General features: G+C 34.4%; 2 protein-coding genes and 1 long non-coding RNA gene across 3 annotated transcripts; all 3 read left to right on the forward strand.

Annotated features, from left to right (window-relative positions):
• The first annotated feature begins 7,679 nt into the window (after positions 1 to 7,679).
• LOC121208198 (probable polygalacturonase At3g15720) lies at positions 7,680 to 10,152 on the forward strand. Its single transcript, XM_041078732.1, has 10 exons — positions 7,680 to 7,734; positions 8,007 to 8,132; positions 8,234 to 8,371; positions 8,462 to 8,632; positions 8,719 to 8,742; positions 8,830 to 9,037; positions 9,162 to 9,243; positions 9,362 to 9,470; positions 9,579 to 9,692; positions 9,778 to 10,152. Exons 1-10 carry the CDS (start codon positions 7,732 to 7,734, stop codon positions 10,006 to 10,008), a joined length of 1,206 nt encoding a protein of 401 aa, XP_040934666.1. The 5' UTR covers positions 7,680 to 7,731; the 3' UTR covers positions 10,009 to 10,152.
• Positions 10,153 to 12,764: 2,612 nt separating this feature from the next.
• On the forward strand, positions 12,765 to 16,655 carry LOC121208200 (signal peptidase complex catalytic subunit SEC11A). The gene is made up of 8 exons (XM_041078733.1): positions 12,765 to 12,996; positions 13,413 to 13,525; positions 14,253 to 14,324; positions 14,448 to 14,483; positions 15,242 to 15,287; positions 15,381 to 15,468; positions 16,038 to 16,095; positions 16,375 to 16,655. The coding sequence occupies exons 1-8, from the start codon at positions 12,918 to 12,920 to the stop codon at positions 16,423 to 16,425; spliced, it is 543 nt and encodes a 180-aa protein (XP_040934667.1). The 5' UTR covers positions 12,765 to 12,917; the 3' UTR covers positions 16,426 to 16,655.
• Positions 16,656 to 19,269: 2,614 nt separating this feature from the next.
• On the forward strand, positions 19,270 to 20,140 carry LOC121208201 (uncharacterized). The gene is made up of 2 exons (XR_005903146.1): positions 19,270 to 19,425; positions 19,802 to 20,140. It is a non-coding gene; the product is annotated as an uncharacterized lncRNA (long non-coding RNA).
• Positions 20,141 to 20,678: the final 538 nt, after the last annotated feature.

Consider the following 20,678-nt stretch of genomic DNA (forward strand, 5'->3'; position numbering starts at 1 on the left):
GATTATTGCTAATAGATTTAAAGTGGTTTTTTCGAAGCTCATTGGACCTGAACAAGCGATTTTTGTATCAGGTAGAAATATAAATGATAACATCATCATTGTACAATAAGTTATACATTCTATGAGGAGCAAGCAAAAGAATAAAAGATGGATGGCTGTTAAAATTGACCTTGAGTAGGCTTATGATCGGGTTCGTTGGGATTTCATTGACGCTTCACTTCAGGCTGCAGGTATTCCTAACATTCTTCGTAATGTCATTATGTCAGCTATATCTAGTTCCACTATGCAGGTACTTTGGAATGGTGTGCCATCACAGAAATTCAAACCGGCAAGAGGAGTTCGTCAAGGATGCCCACTTTTGCTTTACCTTTTCATTTTATGTATTGAGTGGCTAGGGCATAGTATACATGCAGCTATGGTGAATGCTAGATGGTCGTCTATTCGGCTGTCTAGATCAGGTCCGCCCCTTTCTTATCTTTTTTTGTTTTTTTTTTGCAGATGACTTGTGTAGCAGCCTATTTTTCAGTTAAATCGGAATAGTGGTTTTGGGACCACAAATCTGATCCAAAATATATTTTATTTTTATTTTACCATATGGCCTTTAGTATGTTAAGAATGACGTGTGAAAATTTTGATATGAAAATTTTATCGATTTCGTGCCTAATTACGAGAAGGACTAAATCGCATAGAATGTGAAAGTTAAATTTTAGTAGCTATGAGGATCAAATAGCTATGAAATTCAAAAATTAAGGTTCTTATATGGTAGCTAGACCATTAATAAAAGTATGTAGATTTTTATGGTGACTCATCCATGGAATTATAGAAAAAGACAATGGACTAAATTGAAAATACCAAAATACTTAATTAATTAAAAGATGAAAAGAAATTATATCATCTTATTTTCATCATCTTCAACCTAAAAACACATGGAAACCCTAAAAGAGAGAAAAGAAGCTTTCAAGGCCCAATTGGGTAAGTTTCATTGTCCAGTTTTTAGTAATTTTGGTATTTTTGAAACCGGGATAACTTAATCTCTCTATTTGAGGGATTAATTTAAAATTTTATCAAGGTATGAAAATGGGTCATGGATATATTATGCTGGAAATTAGAAATTTATGGTAGAAAATGAAAGATTATTGATAGATAAACAACTTTTGCAAGATGGTTTTTGATGAAAACTTGATTTAGGGACTAAAATGTAAACTTGTAAAATTGAAGGAAAAATTCTGAAATTTTATGTAAACAGTGCTGGAAAATTTGTAATGGGGCTTTGGTTAGGCTTGGAATAGGGAGTTATTTGTACAAGTTTTATTTTCTGGGCCTAGGGACGAAAATATAATTTTTGGAAAAGTTATGGGTAAAATGGTAATTTTTTCTAGGACGTAAGTTGAATCCGTTTAAGTATGAAATGTATAAAATTAATGATTAAATTCATTTATATAGATTCGAAAAATACAAACTAGAGGTTAGATCGAGGAAAGGAAAATATTTCAGATTAGTAGGCTTTTACGAGAACAAGTGTCGAGGTAAGTTCATGTAACTTAATCGGGCATGTAATTGTGTTAATTGAATGTTGTGTTTGTATGTAATGTGATTTATGTTGATATGCTTAATTCTATACTATGATGAATAATTGATACATGCTTGAAATGATGAAAAAATGGTTAAGTCCCAATTGAATATTGAATTCCGATGAATGTATATGCTTTCCCGAAACTAATAAGGTCTTGCATTTGTTGCGGATGAGATTTAGATCGGACGAGTAATCCCAATGACCTTGTTGCAAAAAGGATTTAGCCCGGACGGGTAATCCTGATTTAATACCTCTCGAGCACACGTTATGATTAGGGTTTAGCCTGGACTGGTAATCCTGTTATACGACATGTGGCTCGTGAGTGTGTTCCTTGGTTAAGTACCCTAAAGGGTATCCTCGATAAGAATTGACAGATTAATGAATCATACACCTCGGGTGTACTACTTGAGCCTTCATCGGAATTTCAATAATTCAAGGGACATGACTTGGCATAAAAATCTTGAGATGAAATGATAATGACTTGAAAGAATATTGCTTGATGAGCTCATCTATATTACTTGGTTTATATGAATAGTTTGGTGACTAACATGTTTGATGAAATGTATGTGATTAGGCTATTTAGCCAAATGGATGGAAACATAACATTTATGCCTAGATTTTGATAAACAAGATTGGTAAGTTTAGTTTCTGTTATATGAACTTACTAAGCATGTAATGCTTACTCCTTTTATTTTTCCCCTATTTTATAATGCTCGGAAGCTCGTGAAGGTTGGAAGATCATTGGAGCATCGTTACACTATCAACTAATATTTTGGGTATATTTAGTGAAATCATTTTGGTGTAATGGCATGTATAGGGAAACTTGGCCAATAGTGGTTTGAAATGTCATTTTGTAACCTAGCCATTGGAATGGCTAGTGATGGTTCAGTTTGGATATGATTTAGTAAGCTATTATGGTATATACATAATTTCCACATGTTTTATGCTAAGTTCATGTGATCAAATGTTATTAATGCCTAAGTTAAGCTAAGGTGAGTTGGTAACCATGTATGCATGAAATGGTATGCCTCGTTAAGTGATGAAATTTCCTACTTTAAATACTTGAATTGGTTGGAATTGGTTGAATGTTTGATGTTCAGGTTTTTGGGTGATTTTGGGTGAGAAATGAAGCTAGAAAATGACTTCATTTTTTCCATATGAGCAGACACACAGGCATGTGTCTAGACCGTGTGTGGCACATGGCCTGGTAACACAGGCATGTGGTTAGCCCGTGTGTCCCTTGCACCTGAATTTTGAGAAAAAGAATGCTCAGAATTGGCCACATGGGGAGAGACATGGGCGTGTGTCTCAACCGTGTGTGTCACACGGCCTAGAACACGGACGTGTGTCTAGGCCATGTGAAACCTGTACCTAATTTGAATTAAATAAATTAACCACACAGCCTAGCACACGGGTGTGTCACATGGCTGTGTGTGTAAGTCAGAAAGTTACACGGGGTTGAACACGACCTTCAACATAAGCATGTCCCAGGGTCACACAGACGTGTCCCTTGGACCACACAGGCGTGTGAGCCCTGCACATTGAAAAAATTTTGTAATTTTGTGAAAAATTCTTAGAGGTCGTAATTGAGTCCCAATTCGATTCTAGTGCTCGTATTGGACCTCGAGGGTCCGATTAAGGGATGATATGAATAATATCGGTTAATGAATAGTAACTTGCATGAATGAATTGAAAAATATTCTGAATGTTCTGGTAATGCTTCGAAATCCTGTTCCTGTGACTGGTACAGGTTAGGGGTGTTACAACTTGATTCTCTTTGGTTAGGCGGAGGAAAATCAGACATGGGTTATCAAGGAAGTTTTAAACACTTTTTGTGGTTTTTCAGGGTATAATGTTAATTTGCAAAAGTCGAGCATGTTCTTTGCTAAAGGTGTATATGAGGGTATTCAAATACGTATTAGTAGATTTTTTGGGTTTTAAGTGGTGCAGAATCTGGGTTTATATTTAGGCGTTCCCCTCTTTCATGAAAAGGTTACGAATAATACTTTGCAATTTGTTGTAGACAAGGTGCGTAGTAAATTTTGTAATTGGGACGCTAGGCAACTCTCTTTTGTTGGTAAAATTACCTTAGCCCAATCAGTCTTATTATCTATTCCAAGTTACTTTATGCAATCGATGATGATTCTGAAAGGTTTGTGTGATAAGATTGAGGTTATGGTTCGACAATTCATTTGGGGCTCCACAGGTGGAAATAAAAAAATGGTTTTGGTTAGTTGGGACGCCTTGTATCAACTTAAATCGCATGGTGGGCTTGGTATAAGGTCTTTAAAGGATCATAATACTTCATTTATGATGAATTTGGGATTTAATTTAGTGAATGATTCTTCTTCTCTATGGGTTAATGTGCTTCGATCTAAGTATGGTGTTCAAAGTGGTTTGGCATTTTCCTTGTCAAGGGCACAGAGTTTCTTCCTATGGAAATCATTATCGAAAGTTTGGCCTCTCATACGTGAGAATCTGCTCTGGTCAGTTGGAGATGGTCACAGTATTAAATCTTGGAGGGATTCGTGGGTTCCGAATGTTGGGCCTTTGAGTAAAATGGTTGCTTCTAATTCTAGCTTGGAGAAGGATTGCTCTCTCAGTAACATGGTCACGAAAAATGGAGATTGGAATTTAGATTTCTTTCGTCTTTGGTTGACTGAGGATATTATTCAGCTGATTTTGGGATTCCGCCACCTCAACTTAATTCTGGTAAGGCTAGAATTATTTGGGAGGGAACTACGTCTGGCTCCTTTTCTATTAAAAGTGCGTATAAGAAACTTGGGGAAGGTTCTTGGAATGCAAAAGAGGAGGTGTGGAATTTATCGTGGAAATATCAGGGTCTACAAAGGGTGAGAATATTCATTTGGCTCGTTATTAAACACCGCTTGCTCACTAATGCAAAAAAGGGTAAGAAGAGGATTGGGAACAGACACTGCTTGCGGATTATGTGGCCATTTGTATGAAAGTGTCCTTCATGTTCTTCGGGATTGCACACCAGCAAGGGAAATATGGATGCAGTTAATCCTTACAGGTAAACAATCTATTTTTTTGCAGAATCTCTCGTAGAGTGGACAGAGCTTAATCTACGGAACCAGCAAACGGTTAACTTAGCGGGAGGTGTTAATTGGCCTTGTCTATTTGGGATCATCATTTTGCACACGTGGAAGAGTCGAAACTTACGCATATTTTAAGGTCTTTCATGAAGCTCGGATGAGGTTATCAAAGCATCTCTATGTTGGGCAAAGTAGTTTGTTTCGGTGTTAAATCAGCAAGTCACCAACAGTCCAAGATCAAATTTCGTTCCTGATTCTACAGATTGTTGGGTTTATTTAAACAATGATGGTTCAGTTAAATTTTTAGATATGTTTGTTGCAATTGGGGGGCTTTTGCGAGACAATAATGGGAACTGGATTTTGGTTTTACGAGGTATTTGGGCAATTGTGAAGTTATTGACTCCAAATTATGGGTATCCTTGGCGGGTTGAAAATTACACTTGATCGAGGTTTTCAGAAAGTTATTATTCGGATAGATAACCTTGAAGCTGTTAACATCATTAATCAAAGAGTTCGGGGAGGCTCTAATTTTGCTTTAGTAAGGCGAATTCTATTGGTTTTAAAGCTTCCCAGTCACTGGAATCTTCAACATATTCCAAAAGAAGAGAATAAAATGGCGGACAAGATCATCAAGACTAGGAGAGATAGAGAATCGGGATTGCGGTTGTTTGATAAGAATTATGGGATGAGGCTTTTGAATGTTTGATTCTTGAGTTGTAATTTCGTTTTCACCAAAAAAAAAAGTAAACTTAATTGTTCTTCTTATTCCATATTTTTAGAAGAATCACAATTTCTAAAATCAAATTTTAGGATCCAACAAATCAGGAATTGTATATACTGTGCAAGTTTTGGTATCATATACACATTTTTATAATTACCCATGAATTCGAACATATTCTGATGGATTTTAGTATTTCTACAAGACTTCGATTAGACTAGATATCAAAATTTACAAGCTTTAATACTAATGAAAATTATCATGTCTAATAAACTATTAGAAAAAATAAATGCGAAATTAAAATTTAACGAACTTATAGGATTGTTCGATGTAAAATCGATCTTGATTCATTGGTCTGAAACAATATCACATAACGAAAAATTATCCATTTTTCACCATTTAAATTCTTCTTTTCAAATATAGAAATTTGATTATATATTAATGGGAGAGAAACTTATTTCTTTTTAAATTTAGAAGAAAAACAATTTCAACCATTTTTGTTTACAATAGATTGATTAATGAAAATTAAACCAAATGGCATACTCTCTCTTGAATGCTAAAATGCTATCGTCTCCTTTTATTAATGACCTTATGTCACGAGACTAGAACTTTAGTCTTGCAATTCATGAGGCCTTAAGTGGAATTTTTTGGGCTCAAATCTGCCTAAGTCATCCTTACTCTAGCAAAGTAAGAATTCTTGATAGAAATTCTCCAATGCACCAAAAAAATAAAATGGAAGCAACGAAAGAACAGAAAAAGCCACAAGAAAGGAAAAGCACACCAAGTATTTGAGTAAACGGTCTCAATAGTATTTAATTATTATGAAGGACTGACTGATCACAAATGAGGGAAAAGTCTCTCTTTATAGTTAAGCTCCCCAGATCTAATGGTACAATTTACTTTACATCGACAATCGAGATTAAAACCAATCTACAATTGAGATTCTTAAGGGATTTACATAATCCCATAAGATTACAAAATCAAATCTTATTAGATTACATATCTTTTAAGATTACTTTTTATATTTACCAAGGTAGCCCTAATTTTCCTAAAGTGATTTACTAAACCACTAAGGTTTCAAATAGTTTCTCCACATGTTCTATGAATTAACTCAGTTCAAGTGAGTCAAATGAATCCTATTTCGTTAGTTGACCTCAATGAGATGTTTTGTGTGCATTTGGCACAGGTTTTAATCCCCAATCCCTAACACTTACAACATTATTAAATAAAATGACTAATCCAACACTATTTATTTTATTATATACAATGGCTGTAGCCATTTTCATTCAAATGACCAAATGCCATTTACGCCGCGTGGCTTCTTCTTCTTTTTATTTCTTTAAAATAGCTTAAGTAGTTGTCTCATTTTCTTTAGGAAGAAAAACTTCCTTGACTTTTATATGTAAACTACAAAATGGTGGTTTTTTCCAAGGCGTAGCTGTCTTTAATAATATTAATTGGGTTCGGATTTTAATCCATTATAATCCAACTCGATCCAATAATTTTAATAAATTAAAATTTTTATAAATTAAAGATTTAATAAAAACTTTTAATTAAAATTTTCAAAAAGTTTGACAGCGAATTTTCAAAAATTAGATGTTTAATTAAAATGTTTAAATAATTTAGAAGGGCTTAATAAAAAGTTTCAAAAATTTGAAATGCTAAAATAAAAAAAAATAAAATAAAAAACGTACTAAGAAATTTCAAAAATTTTGTGAGTCCAACGCCTCTAGCTCTCGTAACTGTCCGCCCCTGTCAAAGTGAAACAATTTTAGTGTATCAAATAACATTCGCATGCCCACTTCAGTCCAAATGTTTTGCTAGTGACACTTCACTATATTCGCATGTTTCGTAGTCCTAAACATACCAGATGCTTTTATGCTATCATGATTGTGAATTTAAAAGAAAAAAAATGTTAACTAAAAAATCTTAAAATAACAATATAATATCGTGTTGCGGTCAACATAGGTAGTATTTAAAGGCATACACAGTCTAAGAATTGATCCCTATGTATGCATCTGATTTTGGTGATATCATGTACTACCTGTTATGGCTTCAAATATTAATCCAATCTTAATCATTGGAATTAAGAGGCTAGCCATGTAAGGAAAGTTTTACACTGCTGCTGTTGCCAAATTCTACAAATAAACAACGTGGCAGATTCTAAATTAATGATATGTCCAATTAAGCATTTCCTTCCTTAAAAAACAATTGATATTTCACCTTATAAATCATGCCTATTAATGATATGTCCAATTAAGCATTTCCTTCCTTAAAAAACAATTGATATTTCACCTTATAAATCATGCCTTTTGCCTTCTTAGAAGTACACAAGCCTTCCTGCAGTTTCTTCCCTGTTGTCATCTCTATTGTCTTTGCGTACAATGGTAAGAAAATAAAACTTCTATGCTCAGCACCAGATCCAATAAAATTGTTGTTCTTAGGTATTTCTTAAGCTCGATTACACCCATTCACCAAAATGTGCATGCATTAAGCAACAAGGAACTTGCACAACAAGTTCGTTCATTCTTTTTTGCATCATTATATATTATATTCCCCTACTATAGTACCCAAAATGGTGAGATATAGCTACCAGGATGTCTCTTACACATCGATTTCGACTGCTAAATTAATTTGATAAAGGTTATGGTTGATGCAGGAACTGATCTTCAGCGTTTTTATTACAATTTTGTACGTCCTCACACGAGGAGCAAGCGGTGCAACAAATTTATTTAATGTGATGGATTATGGAGCAGTTGGAGACGGGAAAACCGATGATTCTGCTGTAAATTCATCCACTGAACTTATCATTTCCTTTTGCTTATGTTAGCTTGTTATGCAATTATGCAATTATGCTTTTAACATTGTTTTGGATAAAATTCATAGGCCTTTTCCAAAGCATGGAAATCTCCCTGCAATTCTCCTTCAAGAAATCCAATCCTCGTTATACCAGCGTCGAAGATATTCTTGCTGAAGCCTGTCACTTTCAGCGGTCCCTGCAAGTCCACTTCTATCCATGTATTGGTAAATATAATCAATATATGTATATATATTTTACATGTAATGAACAGGGCTCATATTGATAACTTGAACCTAATGAATTGAGTACCATAGATGTCAGGAAACATCGTTGCACCCGATTCCAAAAGCGCATGGAAAGGTTATCACCTTGACATGTGGCTTGCCTTCACTAATGTAAATGGACTTACCATCATTGGATCTGGCACAATTAATGGCCGAGGGGCTATATGGTGGTCAGAGTGTAGTTCGTATAGGGTTCCAGAGGTAGGTAAATACTGCAAATAATTCATTATTCTTTCTCCTTGTTTTCTTGGGAAATTTTCTCATATATGTGTACTTTTGTTCTCCAGGGTGGAACCTGCAAAGGACCAACAGTAAACACAAACTTTCTCTTCTGCTGATATTAATTATCTGCAATAACATTTATAATTAATTAATGGCTTATTTGTGTTTGTTGACAGGCACTGACTTTCTATAGGTGCAATGGGCTTGTGCTCAAGGGAACAAAACATATTAATAGCCAAAGAAACCACATTGCTATATTCAATTGCAAAGATGTTACTTTCTCTAACCTGCATATAAGTGCCCCAAAAACAAGCCCTAACACTGACGGTATCGACATAGCCAGTTCCAGCAACGTTCGGATACTGAATTCTTTTATCGGCACTGGTACTTTGGCCATATATGATGTTGACCATGAAAAACTTCACTTTCTTCATATTATTGGATAAGCACTAAGAAGTGTGGATTTTTTTATATTGAACTTTGTTATCACTGTGTGCAATGGTGGCAGGGGATGATTGCATAGCTATTAGCTCAGGTTCATCCCACATCAATATTACTGGCATTGCATGCGGCCCTGGGCATGGCATCAGGTCAGTACACAACAACTACAACAACAAAATTGGATACATTCTTTATTCACAAAATAGTCCCGATTTCTGTAGATCATATTCAAATATTTTGTTTCAAAAAAGAAAGCACAAAATGCAGCGTTGGATCATTGGGCGCTCATGGAGGGAACGACACAGTGGAGGAAGTGCATGTGCGAAATTGTACTTTCAATGAAACTATGACAGGAGTTAGAATTAAGACATGGCAGGTAATATTAATAATTAGATATCGTAAAGCTAGCAAGCAAGCAACTTGGTCAACAAGTTAGGTACTTATCTTATTAACTTTAACTAAAAACATTTTCATGTTATGTAAGGGAGGCGTTGGATATGCAAGGAAGATCTTATTCGAGAAAATCAAGTTCATCCGAGCTGATAACCCTATTATTATCGACCAGTACTATTGTCCCGGTGGTCATTGCAAAAACGAGGTGGGTCAACTTGAATCCAAATCTTTGACTTCCATATGCATATTTATGGTAGCTGACAACTGGTTTTTGAACCTACTTATGGTAGACATCGGGCATTAAGATCAGCGACGTCTCGTATAGATACATCACTGGAACATCAACCACAGACAAGGTGATCAATTTGAGCTGCGACCAGAATGTTGGTTGCACGAACATTCAGCTTTATTATGTCCACATAATATCTACAGTTCCAGGGAAGAAGGCCTACTCCTTCAGCTTCAACGCTCATGGAAACTGCACCCATACCAAACCTGTTGTGAAGGGACTGCAACCTTAACCAGGAGAAGAAGGTGGCTACTTCAAAAATGATGGATCAAGGATTTGTATGGTTATATCAAAACTTTGACATTAATTTATGTTTGTCTTATGTAATTCTAGTTCTGCCTATTTAATAAAACATCTACTCAGTCTATTCCAACTAGATCGCCACTGTTCATTAATTGTTTTAATTAGTAGATATACTGTTTCAAGAAGAAGGACTCAAACTAAAATTTTTCACCAATTTGAGTAAATCTCTGCCTTCTCCAGCCATGAACGGCTCGGGTCACCGCTGCCTTCTGACCTTTAAAGGGCAACAAAGATGGTTCGCAATAAAGAGGTCATTGATGTCAAATTTGGAGATCTTGAGATGGAAGAAGCTGCTACATGTAAGAAATTCTTTAAAGACAGGCATTTGTCAAATATTGATAATGGAGGTGGAATCACCAAAACTAAATTGTATTATTAATTTCAATTATTTCTTATCATCAAGAATTTATGTGAAATTTGTGAAAGAAATTAAGTTTAAATATAAAATAAATAACTAAAAACTAAGTAGACATATAAATATTAGAAATAAATTAAGCGTAATAAAAATAAACAAACAAAGTTAAAATTGAATAAACCGAAAGCTCCAACTTCAAACATGATTTTGATTTCTACTTCGAACATATCCTGACAATGAGTTTTTTCCTCGAACTGATAAATTGATTATAGTGATCAAAGAATAGTCTCAAACCACCCGAATTTACTGCGAGAATAGCCCGACAACTAGCACTTACCAAATGAATAACCTTGAAATCAACTTCAATGATTTAATTCCTCGATAGCCTTGCGAGCTAGAAGGATCTGACTCTAATCAACGACCTCAACTGCATGGGTCGTTTAAACTTGATCGTTAACTCCCTTGATGGATCCAACTACTCACTCAAATGATCGTGTCAATTTATTCTTCAATGGACCAAATATGATAATTATGGATCGTACCGATTCACCAATTGTATGTCATCCAATATCGAATTAAGTGCCCAACTCTATTTTGATGTTAAAATGACAAAATGAGATGACTGAGTCTATTTATTAATCCGAAGAATTAATGAATATTGAATTAAAAAATATACGTACTATTTCAAAATTTCACAATTTAAATACCAGATTAATTATCGAACTAAAACTAGAAATAAAATTTAACTACTCATCATAATTTAAAGATAAGAAAAAAAACAATTAAAAAATTACTCAAAGACATTAAAAATGAAAATTCAAGAAAACTTAAAAACCCTAAAACCACCGTGCGACCACAATCCAAAAATTAAAAACAGAAACTGAGGAAAGTTTATGGCCCTTTATACGCCCCCACATTCACCACTTATATAATAACAACAACAACAACTATTATTATTATTATTATTAAACCCCTAAAATAAAATATGTGTTCTTTTTGTGCTTCAAGATAAATCTAGTTATTAATTAAATCCTTAAAAGAAATATTTTGTAAATAAAAATAATTATTAAAATATTTCTAATGTTTAAGAATTTTGTGCTCCACTTCAACTCTTATAAAAAAAATCTTCATTTTAATTTACAATAATTTAACTTGATTTCCGACGCATTAAACAATATTGTACCTACATAAAAAAAATCAATAAAGTGCCAAAATCAATAAAACTCATGTCCAAAAATATTTAAATGAATAACAAAAATATGTCAATTAAGCAAAGTATCAACTGAATCATGGGGAGAAGTGGATGATGGCTGGGATGCTGATGGCGTTCTCTTGAATGAAGAAGATGTGGTGATATGTAGGGATGGACTATATCCTGAGATTTGTTTCTTAGAGCGTGTTCACGATTTAATCTATAAGAGTATGGAGAAATCAATTATTGTACGTCTTCTTAGTCGTTCCATCGGTTATAGGGCTGTCATTGGTAGAATCCAATCCTTGTGGTATCCTGCAGCGAATTTCCAACTTGTGGATCTTGATAATAATTGTTTTCTGGTGAAATTTGCATCAACGTAAGATTATAACAAAGTCCTCACTGAAGGACCATGAATGATTTATAGGCAATATCTTACTGTTCAACCTTAGAGTAGGGACTTCGCAACCAGAGGGTGATCCATTCAAGATAGTTGTGTGGGTGTGGTTGTCGGGGTTACCTTACAAATATTACATGAAGAGTTTGATGAGGACAATTGCAGAAGTGCTTGGGAAAGTTGTGAACATAGATTATAACATAATGATTGGCAAAAAGAGGGCGTTTCGCGTGGATTGCTATTGTTGTCGATTTAAACAAGCCTTTGACATCTTTTATGGGGATCAAGGGATTCACTCAGTGCATCGAATACGAGGGTTTGCTTACCATTTGTTATACATGTGGTTACTATGATCATGCCAAAAAACATTGCAAGAAAGAGAGGACCAATGATCAGGCCAGCCAAGATTCTATGACTACAGGAAATGAGGAAGTGCATGAAAAGAATTCCATTTAGGAGTAGTGTTAGTGTTTTTGAGAAGTTGAGAGAACAAAACAATAAAAAAACAAAGGAAAATACTTAGCAGAATTTTATGGTATTTTTTTTTTTTTGAAAAATTTAAGGAATTTTTTGCATTTTTTATGGAAATTTTGAAATTTTAAAGGAATTTTAAGTTTTTTCAGAAGTTGCAGCATTTGATTGGATGAAAAAAGAAATTAACGGAAAATATAGATGGGTAACAGGTATTCAGAATGAAAGTATAGGAGTTAAATTGATAAAAACAGTACATGTACCAAAATGATAATTTAACTATAGTACAAGGCTCAAAAGATGTATTAAGCCAAACATTTTAGATGGGATAGCGGCTATTCTGCGTCTTCTAATTTGGTATATAAACTACAAAGGAGAAGAAGAAGAACAAAGAAACTGAAACACATCGGAAAAAGAGAAAACATGGGTTGGATCGGAGACACCGTAGACTCCATCAAATCAATCCAGATCCGCCAGCTCCTCACCCAGGTCGTCAGCCTTGGTACGTATCTAACTAAATGCCATCTCTACTATATGTACCCAAGTCATATTGTGTTATTCTTTTAAGAATTCAGAACGTAGTTTTACTTTTTGTTTCAGATAGATCCAGAGTGTGTAGTATATTTTGTTTACGAATTTGTTTAGTGGCTCATTGGGGTTATTTTGTACTTCAATTCCAAGCGTAGCTATCGTCCAATTCCTTCATTTATTTATTTTTATCGAATCTGTAATGGGCTCTGCAAAAGTTTAGGGTATATTTATGCATGTCTTTTGATCTCCTTTGGGTGTTACTGCAAACTTGTTGTGGCATCATGGACATGCGTGGGATTTTCGAATAAAAAAATGTTTTGAAAAGTTGTTGTCATCAATTATTCCACCTGTGAAATTTTGATCATATGGAAAGATGTACTGTTTCAGGTATGATTGTTACGTCTGCCCTCATAATATGGAAGGGATTGATGTGTGTCACTGGCAGTGAGTCTCCTGTTGTCGTTGTTCTTTCAGGAAGTATGGAACCTGGCTTCAAGAGGGTAAGTGAACTTAAAGAAGATAATGCTTAAATGATTTTGGTGGGTTTCACTCTTTAGTTTTTTTCAATATTTTTGGAGTTTGAATATAGTTGGACATGGCTGTCGTTCACAGGTAATTTAGGGAAAATGAAGAGTTTGGATAACATAGGTTATACTTAGTCATTTCAGGAAGAAACATGAGAGAGTGTGACAATGAAGATTTTAACGGCTTTGAAATTTTAGATTTACAAATAAAGGGCAGGGAGATGGCCGAATCTGCCATCTAACACCTTAAAGTGTGTACCCTTTCTCTTCCCTGATATGTTTTGAGCTCTATATATGTAACTTAAAGCTTTGACTGATAACATGCATCACTTCTTTTTACCGAGAACCCTTTTTTTTCTTCTTGAAATTGATATCAATTTATTCCTTTCCTTGTATGTTGTCATTATCATGGGTGAGGACAATGTTGTTCCAGTCCCTGCTTTATTTGAAATAAATTAGGGCAAATTAAAGTACTCTGTTGGTGCCAACTACACTCTACTAGCTATTGCTACCAATCTGCCAATAATCATGTCATTTGATTTTTAGACTGACACACATTGGATTTGTAGTAAGACCAGAATGAAATTAATTTTGTCATACAATCATTTTAGTGGAACTGCTTGACATGTTTGACCAGTGTTGTTCATGTGGATCCCTATGTGTGTAGCTGTTGCTTAATTGGCTAGGATTATGTCATATGCAGGGGGATATTTTGTTCTTACACATGAGTAAAGATCCTATTCGAGCAGGAGAGATTGTTGTTTTTAATATTGATGTAAGTGCATTTGTTTTATTTTCTTATTTTTATTTCATTCTGTATTTTATTTTATTGTTGTTACAGCTGTTTCGGCCTTCACGGTCTTTTGCTAATTCATTTCTCAAACTGTAAATTTGTCAGGGCCGTGAAATCCCAATTGTGCATCGTGTAATTAAGGTAACTTTTTAATACGTACTACTTGTTTTTATTGACCTTGGACAGAGTTGTATGTATTATGACTGTAAAAAGTGGTTTTCAAATTATTTCGAAGGATTGCTATTTCCATCTCCATCTAGACATTCAGACGTATGAGCAACAGATTATTTTACTTGCCTTAGAATAGGAGTAGCAAATCAATTGACTTTATTTGCTAATTTAATATCAACAAATGTTTCCATGTAAGAGTCAGTGTTTGTGGATATATATGCTTGAGCCATTGTTTAGGAGCCAATAAATTCTTAATTGGAATTAGATGATCTTTTCTTATATGATTGATCATTTGGTTAGGCATAGATGCTTAATGACTGATTTTTGTTGCTACCAAAATGGTCTGTGTATAATTATTTAAGAAGCTAATTTTCTTTGATAAACTTAAAGGGACATTGACCGCTAGGAAGCATTAGCTACCAAGCTTCTATATGCTTTCTAGATGCAGCTGTTATTTAGTATCCAAATTGTCAGGAGGACTGGGTTAGAAAGATAATAATTATTTGAGCTCACATATGCTTTATGCGAATGCAAAATTGCAGCAGATGCGATACTTACTACTTGAAAAATCTAAACCCATTGTGTTTGTTGAACTGTACGCTCCTACCCTATCTTTACTTTGAAACTATATAAGGAGGACAGGAAAAACCTTTTTTGTTGTTTGAACAGATTTATCAATGAACATGTTCTTGGCATGTGCTGAAATTTTATATTTGATATTGTTGTAGGTCCATGAAAGGCAAGATACTGGAGAAGTTGATGTCCTCACCAAAGGTGATAGCTAATTTGGATAAATATTAAATTTGCTATTGCCAGAATTGCATTGTTTGGTAATTAAATGTTCTTCCTCTATCTATGCATTTTCAGGAGACAACAATTATGGGGATGACAGGCTTTTATATGCTCAAGGTCAGCAATACCTTCAAAGGCACCATATCATGGGCAGAGCTGTTGGGTAAAGCCTTTAGCATTCAACCTTTACTTTTGTGCATTACAGATTACCTTTTTGTTCTCTGTTTTCATCTTCAAAATCATAGCATATCTTAAAGAATCCAACACACAGACATTTATACTCATGCATGTTATGGAGATAGGGCATACTGGGAGATATCTTTGTTAATTAGTGTTACTTTTGTTTGAAGTTTGAATATTAGTATTTTTGTGTAAGACCACCTTGAATATTAGTATTTTTGTGTAAGACCACCCTCAAAGTTGGACAAAATGGGGATCAGAGTTTGATATCTCTCTTTTGATCAGAAAGCATAGCAACTAGGGAATGATAATGATGTTTTATAAAATGCTAGAGAATGATAATGACATTTTATACTATGGGAAAGACACGAGTCTCAGATATTAGTATGAGTCAATTGTCCTGTTCGTCGTTAGAGGGTTTTATTGAAAAGATCTTGCATGCCTGAGTTTTGGGTTTGCTCTGCTCAATCATACTCTTAACATGTTTCAAGCAAAAGGGTGGTGTGCTTTTCTGTCCAAAAAGAATGTTCTAATCACGTACTTTTATTGCAGGTTCTTGCCGTATGTTGGTTGGGTCACTATAATCATGACTGAAAAGCCAATTATCAAGGTTCGTTTTCCATGTGGCATGGATTGCTTAAACTAGAAAGCCATTTTCCTATTGTGCTACAAAGCATTTTTCTGAATCATGACTAGTGGCTACAATTATGTTACATTTACTTCTAACGTTCTTCCAGGGATTTCCCCTATTTCATTTCTGCATCTTTGCATCATTGGTGCATCAAAAACAAAATACATTCCCTCCATTCAAATTGGCCGGTCATGGTGGCCTCTTACATGTTCATCTTATGGAATATCATTGTTCTTTTGGTTTCTATTTTCGTTGCAGTATATTCTTATTGGAGCATTGGGGTTGTTGGTTATAACTTCCAAAGATTGACAGACAGTTGAAGCAAATCGAATGTGCAGCCAAATCCGAAGGAGATCCATCTAAAGAATTGTCAATTGCTTCTTCTATCCTCTCCTTTGTATTGGTCATTCCTAACTTTTGTATACTGAGAAAGGAAATGTTTTGATAATTTAAGGCAGTAAGAAAAAAAGATAGTTAAGCAGGCTCAGCACTTTCTACACTTTTCATTTATAATATATTTAAAATATTGGGATTTCTAACGACCGCTCCCATGTTTCAGACTGAACCAATGACTGATCTGAGTTGCAACATTGAAGTTGGAGATATGATAATGTTGTTATGCTTCTCATAGACCCATGCATGATCTTTGGGTTTTTACAATAACATTAATAACAAATTTCATGCTAAATCAAGGGAGGTTTTCTAACTTTACAATTTCATTTGAGAATATTTTAAATTTTCGTTCATTTGGAAATATGCTAACAAAATAAAAAAAAAAGGTATAAAAATAGAGGTCCATGAAATCAACTCAACCCCCCCCCCCTTTCCCCTAAAAAAACACTTTTCTTCGAGCCTACAGGCTAGAACTGGAGCAACGATGATCAAAGGAAATGCTTAGGTAAACATTTCTGCTCCCACTCTTTACTTTTGATCAAAGGAGTTTTTTTTTTTTTTGGGGGCGGGGGAGGGGGGCTTGTTTTAATATAGATTGGCAATGGATTAGTTACCAAAATTCATTCTCTGCTTCAAGGCATTATGAAAACAGGGCAGCTGGGTAAGGGTAAGATGATAATGACATTCGTTACAAGTCATATACTGCCTTTTTCATCAACTCAATTAAATTCTTTAATATCTGTGTTGACACCATTTTTTTTTGGATGAAAACGGGGTCGACTTGGATTTTGAAAATAAAACGAAAAATGGGAGTCGCCACCAATCTTTTTTGATGAGGTGTGATCGGGTCACCTCGTAAAACGGTTGTTTTTAATAAACGATTTAGATTTTATTAAAACAACGATTTTTGTCTACGAAATTCAGAAAAATGGGTTCGGGAGTCGGTTACGCACGAGGAAGGATTAGCACCCTCGATACGCCCAAAATTGGTACCTAGTTGATTAATCAGTGTCTTAGTATCGAAAATTAAAAACTCGAAAAGAATTTTAAAAATATGATCCCTCCTTATATTGTGTTATTTTAAAAATACTCAAATAAATCAAAATGGAAAATGCCTCCTTATCTCGAAGTAACAAGATATTACATCCAGTAAGTTAGGACACGACACCTCGTATTTTTGAGAGTAAGCTTGCCCTTCGTTTTTTTTATTTAAACCTCATTTATTTTAATTCTAAAAGGATATTCGATTACTTAGAATCAACGAGAAAAATCGAAGCTCAGTAAGTTAAGGCACGATTTTCTCGAATTTTCTAAATACGGAATATTGCCTTTACTTTCGAAAAATCCTCATATCGAGAAAACCAAGTGTCATATCCAATGCGTTAGGACACAACATATTGAATTCCCGATAATGAGTTTTTATTTATGTTTTTTATTAAAGAGCATTCTCGAGTATTTAGATTCAACAGAAAATTAGAACCCAGCACGTTAGGGCCCAATTCTCTCGAAGATCCCAAATGTCGAGTATTGTTTTTATTTCCAAAATTTTCCTTTTTTACGAATTCGGGTGAAAATTGATGTGACGGAATAACAATTACGATAATGCGAGTAAAAATAATACGAGCGAAGATAACAAAAATAAATATATAAAAAAATCAATTATATACAATAACAAGTAAATAAACAAAATAAAAAAAACTAAAACATTTTAAAAAAAATAATAATAATGGACACATAAATAAATAAATAAACATAAAGTAAAACAATAATAATAATAAAGAAATGAATAAAATTATAAAAGTTTTAAAAATGTATGTATGAATTTTAAAAGATTTAAAATACAAAAAAAAAACTATGTAGGTATATATATATAATGAAAATATGTATGTCTATACGTATATATATATGTGTATGTATAAGAATTATAAAATATGAAAACATAATTACATATATATAAATAACATGCGCATGTATGTATATATATTACATAAAGACAAAAAAATATAAATATGTATATTATAAAAATAAAATAACGTAAGTATGTACATACATTTATAAGTATATGAATTAAAATATGTAAATATATAAGTATATATATGCCTGTAGAAAATGTGAAATATAAAAAATATGTACTTAAAATAAATAAAGAATATGTACATGTATATATATATAAATTATAATAAAATATTAGAATAAAATGAAATAAAAATATTAAATATGAAAATATATATATGTATACGCGTACATAATAAAAATATATACTAATACATAATAATAATAATAGTAATACTAATAATACTAATAATATAAAAATAACAAGGATATTTAATAAAGATATAAGAATAAACGAAAAAAAGGACTAAAATTGAATTAAAAACAAAGTTGTGGGGCAAATGTGAAAGGAAATAAAGAGAAATGGGCTTATTTGAGCGCGCACAAAACATAGAGGGACCGAAACAACAATTATTCCATTCCATTAAAACGCAGCACATTAGCGGGGACTAAATCGAAAAGCGCAAGAAATTATAGGGCCAAATTGGAAACAAGAAAAATGACTTAATTGCAAAACCTTGAAAAAGCGGAAGGACTGCGCGCATAAATATCCCATTCAAACGAAAACACGCGGATCCTCTAGCGGGTCGGGTCGGATGGGTCGGGCAATGGTCAAAACGACGTCGTTTTGAGACTTAAGTGTAGCCCCCAAAACGACGTCGTTTTGGAGGGCTATATAAAGGCCTAAAATAGCCAAAAAAATCATTTGGGAGAGGGAAAGAAAAAAAGAAGAGAGAGAGGGAAGAGAGAAGGGAGAGAGAAGGGAGGGGGAAAGGGAAATCCGGCCAGGGGGGCCGGTCACCGGACGGCCACCGGAGGCTCGCCAGCGCCGGCACCGGCCACCGCACGCGGTGGCCGGAAAAGGTAAAAAAATTATTTTTTTTTATTTTTTATTTCTTGTATTTTTTATATATATATATTAATATTTATGTATGGAAAATAGGTTTAGAAAACGAAAAAAATAAAGAAAAAGATTACCTTATACTTTGTAGTTTTTGATTTTTTTTGACAACTTTGAACTTCTGATTTCAGTGTTAAAATCACGGCTTGTACATGTGTTTCATTCTATCTTGGTTATTGATTTCTTTTGAACATTTGAACGAATGTTAAAACGAAAATAGAAAAGAAAAAAAAAAACCCCATACAATTTTGATTCGGGTTTTTATAACCCACTTTCATCTAATTTCTTATTGTTTCTGCTTTGTCTCTTTGCATGGGATGGGCACGATGGAGGTGACAGAGGCATGGGGTGCAAACGGTATGGGCAGTGCCAGGTTTTGGGCAGAGGAGGAAGTGGGGGCTGCGTGGTCGCGCACATGGGGCAACGGCGCTAGAAACCCTAGGGTTTCTGGCTTTCCAAAAAATTTTTTAGAGACTTGGGCCTATCGGGCTTTAGGGTTTTGATTTGTTTGGGTTTAAATTTTGGGTCATTTGTATATTTTTTTTGGCCCGGGCAGATTTTGGGCTTTACAGCTGCCCCTCTTTGCTCGTTGTCGTGTAACGAAAACAGAGCAAAGACCAAGAAAGACCAAATTTGCCCGGGCTTGCCGAGCCTTGGCTTCTTTTGGTGCTTTTCTTCTTCAAGTAGCCTCGTTCTGTTCTGCTGTGTCTCGTTGCTTCAATCCACTTCACTGCGCTCCAGAGAAACATGACTTAAATCTATTCTGCTGCAACTCCATGGGGATGAGATTTATTGTTTTCTTCGTCTACTCCACTACTGCTTAGGGAGATAAGACTTGATGTGATCTGCTCCACTATTGCTTAGGGAGATAAGATTGTAATCTTCGATCTATTCCACTATTTCCCAGGGAAGTAGAACTACCAGCTTCAATGTACTCCACCGTAATCAGGGAGGTAAAATCCGTCGTCTTCAACCTACTCCACTATTGCTTAGGGAGATAAGATCTGTAATCTTCAATCTATTCCACTGCCAAATACAGGGAGATAGAGTTATCAGCTTCAATGTACTCCACTGTAGTCACAGGGAGGTAAAATCTGCCATCTTCTATTTGCTTCTCTGCCAAATACAGGAAGGCAAGATCTGCAATCTTCAATCTATTCCACTGCCAAATACAGGGAGATAGAGTTATCGGCTTCAATGTACTCTACTGTAGTCA

Source organism: Gossypium hirsutum, chromosome A10 (genome assembly GCF_007990345.1).
Source record: "Gossypium hirsutum isolate 1008001.06 chromosome A10, Gossypium_hirsutum_v2.1, whole genome shotgun sequence".
Taxonomy (NCBI): domain Eukaryota; kingdom Viridiplantae; phylum Streptophyta; class Magnoliopsida; order Malvales; family Malvaceae; genus Gossypium; species Gossypium hirsutum.